Genomic DNA, 5,748 nt, shown 5'->3' with positions numbered 1-5,748 from the left:
CACATACTTTTAACAATACCCTTTATATACAGCGACTTTCAAGCAGATGATTTACAAAATATTTGTTCTTACATAAAACAATCAACAGAAAATTTTGAGTTCTATGGAAAATAACACATTGTATTTTTATTAAATCGTTTATTAATAATAATTCCACAATAACAAACAATTATTTTAAATAGTTAAGTATCTATAAAGATGAAAACCGACACCGTTTAGATATTAAATAAACAACAAATGGAAAATATCAATGAATTTTTTTTTTACAAAATTATAAAACAATTATTTAGTTTGTAGCACTAATTAATTTCAAATTTAACTTTAAATTAATAAAATTTCAACAGTTTGTAATTTATTTTCACCATAACAATGGACCATTATTTTGCGATTGTTTAATTTTTGTGGCTTTGTACAAGAGACCTTTTGGCGGGATGATTGTTCCTCGGAGCTTAGCTAGCGCCTGTCCACAGCATCATTGTTGTCAGCATCTGTTTTGGGACGTTTTGTGGTGGCAGGACGACCACGAGGACTGGGTAAGGGCTCAGCCTGTACTAGGGTGCCCATGGTGGTCAGGACAGCCAATAAACCGAACAAAAAGAAAATATTTAAAAATTTCATTTTGTTTATTTTTTATTTTAAAAATTTTATTTTGCCAAAAAAAAATGTAAGCTATGCTTTGGATTTCCAAATGTTTACTATCAGTTTGTTATGTAGAATTCATCTACTTTTATACAGTTGTTTATTTCGAAATGTTTTCCACTGTGGAACATTTTGTATGTTCCATAATTGTTGAACATAAATCTTTTAGCTGGAAAATTGTTTGTTTTTATTTTTTGTTATTGGCGGAAAATCTGCCAAAAACATTTAAAATTTTCCGTTTAGAACTGTTTAGAATCTAGTGCATTTGCATTGTGTTTGTCAAGATTTATGTGTTTAAAATCGATTTAAATTTTCATATTAATTGAGTTGTAAATTTTTTTACTGGTTAAATGTTTTTGAAAACTTTGTTTTCGCTTGTTTCAAAACAATCAACATTAATTGCAATTGATTGTAAATTTATCTTAATTTATTAGTTTGTTGTTTTTAGTGTTTAGTGGGCAAACAAACAAAAAAAAAGATGTATTAAATCAGACAGACAATCATTTAGATAATTAGTGTTGAAATTGTGTAATTTGCTGTTTGTAATTATTTCCATTTGGTTATGTTTATAGTAGTACATGATTACTTAAAAATAAAAACAATTCACAAATTTAGTTTGCTATTAGGTTTGTAACATGATTTCTAACGTTATCCCTAAAATACATTTTCAGCTAAACTACCGTTACCGAAATAACTGCAATTACCGTTACCGATCTAATCGTAAATACTGTTACTTCTAAATAACGTTACCGCAATTCCAAAGGGTCTTCAAATAGGAACTTCCCAACTTTGATATTTCGGATGCCCGGCACGCAGCAAAGCGATCTATACAATGAACAAGTTTTCATTTTATTGTTTATCACTTATATTAATATAGTTTTGAGTAGAGTACCTTATATATCAACATTACCGAATTTAATCAGTCCCCTTATTATACCCTTCACCTTCGTGAGAAGGGTATATATAAGTTTGTCATTCCGTTTGTAATATCCACAATATAATTTTCGGATCCTATAAAGTATATATATTCTGGATCCTTATAGATAGCGAAGTCGATTAAGCCATGTGCGTCTGACTGTTGAAATCAACTTTCCGAAGCTTACATACACGATTCATACATCAATATCTCCGGAATTCTTCCGGCTCGGTTGCTATTTAACACATTGACTGCCACGTCGGACACATAAGTGTGACACTGCACTATGCGGTTTACGCCACGTCGTACACATATGTCCGACACGACTTTTATTCTCTCTAGCCATGTCAGACAATAGTGCTAGATTTTAAGAATTTTTTCGATGTTGTCTGGAAGTTTCTCATCAAAACTGTAATCTTCACATTCTTCATCACTTTCAGAACTTGTACTGAGTATTTTTTCTAACTCAGTATCCCATAAAAAATTCCAAAGAAAATCCTGTGGCCCCCAGCATCTTATTTGCTGAAAGTGCCTTGGCAGTCAATGTGTTAACTCTTTGCTGTTTGGTGGTTAGTTTACTAACCACATTCTCTATAGTCTTTAAAACAGAGTTTATTGTCATCTATTGCCATTTTGCTAAACAATTATATTTTTTTAAGTCATCGTTTATGATTTTTTGCAAAACTTTGCCGTCAGGATGCTCTGGTTAGATAAATAAATTAATTTGAAAATATTGTAAAAATCAGTTTTTTTAAGAGACTTTCACGCATTCAATAAAAAAACAAGTAAGAGAGCTATATTCGGCTGTGCCGAATCTTATATACCCTTTACCAAATTATACTTCAAAATAAAAATTTTAAATATTTTTAGGTAAACAAAATTTTTTTTTTCCAAAGTATTTTTTGGAAATTTGTTGTTTTCTAATTGTTATTTAAATTTTTTTTTTTAAATATTTAAATTTTAAAATTTTTTTTTTAAATATTTCAATTTTAAAATTTTTTTGTTGAAAAAAGAAAAATTATTTTTAAAAAATATTTTGTCCGATTTTGACCTATTGTAGGTCCAACTTACATGTCTGACAGAATTTTTGAAGATTTGCATCCCGAAGATACTATCTGGGGTCTTCAGAAAATTGATTTAAACAGACAGATGGACAGACAGACGGACATGGCTTAATCGACTCCGCTATCTATAAGGATCCAGAATATATATACTTTATAGGGTCGAAAAATTATATTGTGGAAATTACAAACGGAATGACAAACTTATATATACCTTTCTCATGAAGGTGAAGGGTATAAAAAGCACAGAGTGTCAGAGAGTCAAAAATATTCGATTTCAAACAAATTTATACGAAATAAAAATTTGTCTCATAGTTATTTTTAATGCCATCCGCCACGGTGGTTAGTAAACTAACCACTTCACTCCACAAAAATCCTTGGAATGCACTATAGGTTAAACGACTACCAAAGCTGTGCTAAAGTCCAATTTTTCAAATGCAAATATTGCACTTTTTTAATGCCATTTTGTAACCAATACTCCAAATTAACTAAGTCAGCTTTTTGTTTTTGGTAAATATTAAATTCCGTTTGACAACACGCAGTCAAAGACATTGCATTGTAATCACTTAATAAATTATGTTGAAAAACCTGTATTGCTTTCAAATTTTCAATTGCATATTTAAATTATTTCGCGAGTTATAAAGAAGAAAGTGAAAATGGGGAACAATAAATTAAGTAAGTAAGTAAGTAAGGTTTTTTGTTAAAACATGTGATAAAAATGTTTAACTTGCTTGAAATAAAGCCACTTTTTTAACATAACCTTAAAAGTGCTGCGACTGTTTTCAAAATGTAACTTCGTGGAAGCTTTTAAAATTTCGGCAAAGTTCGGCAGATTAAATGCAAACAGAAATGAATATATTGAAATGTTATGAACCAATTTTCGTTTACTTTCAATAGCCGTTTTTAGCCGTTTTCGAATAATACTATTTTCAGATGAAGTGGATAAGCATATAACGCAAACAATGCATTTTTTATATCCTACACCACCATAGTGGGGAGGGTATTACGCGTTTGTGCAGATGTTTGTAATGTCCAAGAATATTAGTCTAAGACCCACCTTAATATGGTGCATATAATTTTTTCGGCCCAAGGACGAAGCCTATTGAAACTGGCTGAAATCGGTCCATTATTTCACCTAGCCCCCATACAAATGTCCTCCCGTAATTGGACTTTATCGGTCATAACTGTTTAATTTATATAGGTATCTACACAAATTTTGCTCCAAATAAGTTTTATATAAACGGAATTCATGTCACCTGATTTTATGGTGATCGGTCCTTAATTAGTCATAGCTCCCGCTTCTGAAACTCACTTTAACGTGCATAAATCTCTTAAAATTGTTGGTATACACATAAAATTCAACTCTCATAAAGAAATTAATCATACGACCTAATTTCATGACGATCGGCCCATAATTGGTCATAGCTCCCATATAACACACTTCCGAAAATCCCTCACGAATATAAATTATTGAAATTTTAAAAGAAAAATTATAAAAGCAATGAGACCCTTACCAAAGTTTCGTTGCAATCTATTTTACTGCATATTGCTGAAAGATGCAAAAAGACGCTGTAATGGAAGCGGAGAAGACAGATTTTTTAAGCTCCGATTTAATATTAAGCTGTACCTCAGATCCATTAATTTCCCCATCACTTTTATATAGGCGCTTACAAAAGCGGAAAAGTTCCACACTTCCACCTGAAGTAATTCACTATACCCACCAAGACGATGATATTAATGCAAGTTAAGAGGACCTTTTTGATTTAAATTTACAAAATGAATTAGATTTAAGCAATTACTAAAAGTTTTAGTATAATTAGAATAAATTATTGTATTAAGTTTGCATTAATGATTGCAAAAGGGTTAATTTTTGGTCGTTAGTGGGTTAAATTTCATTTTTTTTAATAGAATTATTCTTACTTATGAAATTCTTCAAGGTTTTGGTTTGAATACCATGATTTTGTAGTAGTTATTAATTTTGCACAGAAAAAGTAGTCATTTAACCTATAGTGGAATGGGGTGGTTTTTTCATATTCTGATTAATTTTTTCTTACTTTTTATAATAAACTAACTTTGATTGAAGTAAAAATGCAATTGTTTTGATTTTAAACTTATACACAAAAAAGCGTGGCTGAAATAGTTAAAATCGAGAAAATCGGTCCACAAACGGCTGAGATAAAATTTTAATCGATGGATAGATTTTAGTATTTTCATTATCTTAAAAAAAATCAAATAATTTTTGTGTATCTGGATTACTAAGTCATTAGTATAGACCTTTGCAATGACGTATATAAGACCATAGTAAGTTGGACCTACCATGGGTCAAAATCGGAAACAGTATTTTTTAACCCGAATTTTTTTTTTCACCAAATGTTTTTTTTACGCAAAATATTAAAAAATTTAACAAACAAAATTTAAAAAAAAACAATTCGAAATTTTTTTTCCAAAAAATTAAAAAAACAACTTTGGAAAAAAATAAATTTTGTTTACCTACAAATATTTCAAATTTTTATTTTGAAGTATAATTTGGTAAAGGGTATATAAGATTCGGGACAGCCGAATATACTAGCATATATACTAGAATATACTAAAATTTGTGAATACAAAACATGTTTATTGTAACTATTAAAGTATTTACAATTCAATTTATTTGTTTTATAAACGTTACATGTAATTGATTCATAAATTAGAAGATTTAAACAATCGCTCAGCTCAAGTGCATTAAATATAGAATGTTGTGGAGCCGCAGAACAAAAGGTACTTTTTCGCACATTTCAAATTTTTGGGAAATGAGTTTTATTTATTTCGCCCCCTTAAAAAACTGCATGAACCTGAAAATGGTAACAAGTTTCTTACTTATCAATAGATACATCTAACTGCCATAAGTCACCACATTAAATGTTAATGATGTTTGATATAAAACATTTTTAATATCGGAAAAAGAACCTTTTGTTAAAAACTAAATAAAAAAAAGTACGTTTTGTTAAAAACTAAATTAAAAAATATTTTTTTAAGCGTTTTTTTAACGATAATATTTTAAATGAATGTTTATAGTCCTGATCTAATATGATCTAACAAATTACACATTAAAATTAAATAATTTTTTTTTCGTTTTATACTAGTGTTGTACGT

At 29.3% G+C, this 5,748-nt stretch overlaps 1 protein-coding gene across 1 annotated transcript; it reads right to left on the bottom strand.

Moving 5' to 3' along the window:
• Positions 1-453: 453 nt before the first annotated feature.
• On the bottom strand, positions 454-618 carry LOC135961426 (uncharacterized). The gene has a single exon (XM_065512925.1). The coding sequence runs from the start codon at positions 616-618 to the stop codon at positions 454-456; it is 165 nt and encodes a 54-aa protein (XP_065368997.1).
• Positions 619-5,748: the final 5,130 nt, after the last annotated feature.

The sequence above is a fragment of the Calliphora vicina genome, chromosome 5 (assembly GCF_958450345.1).
Source record: "Calliphora vicina chromosome 5, idCalVici1.1, whole genome shotgun sequence".
NCBI lineage: Eukaryota > Metazoa > Arthropoda > Insecta > Diptera > Calliphoridae > Calliphora > Calliphora vicina.
This window is presented reverse-complemented; position numbering and strand designations above follow the sequence as displayed.

Coding starts and splice junctions, on each gene's coding strand:
- LOC135961426 (XM_065512925.1), bottom strand. CDS start 618: ATGAAATTTTTAAATATTTTCTTTTTGTTCGGTTTATTGGCTGTCCTG.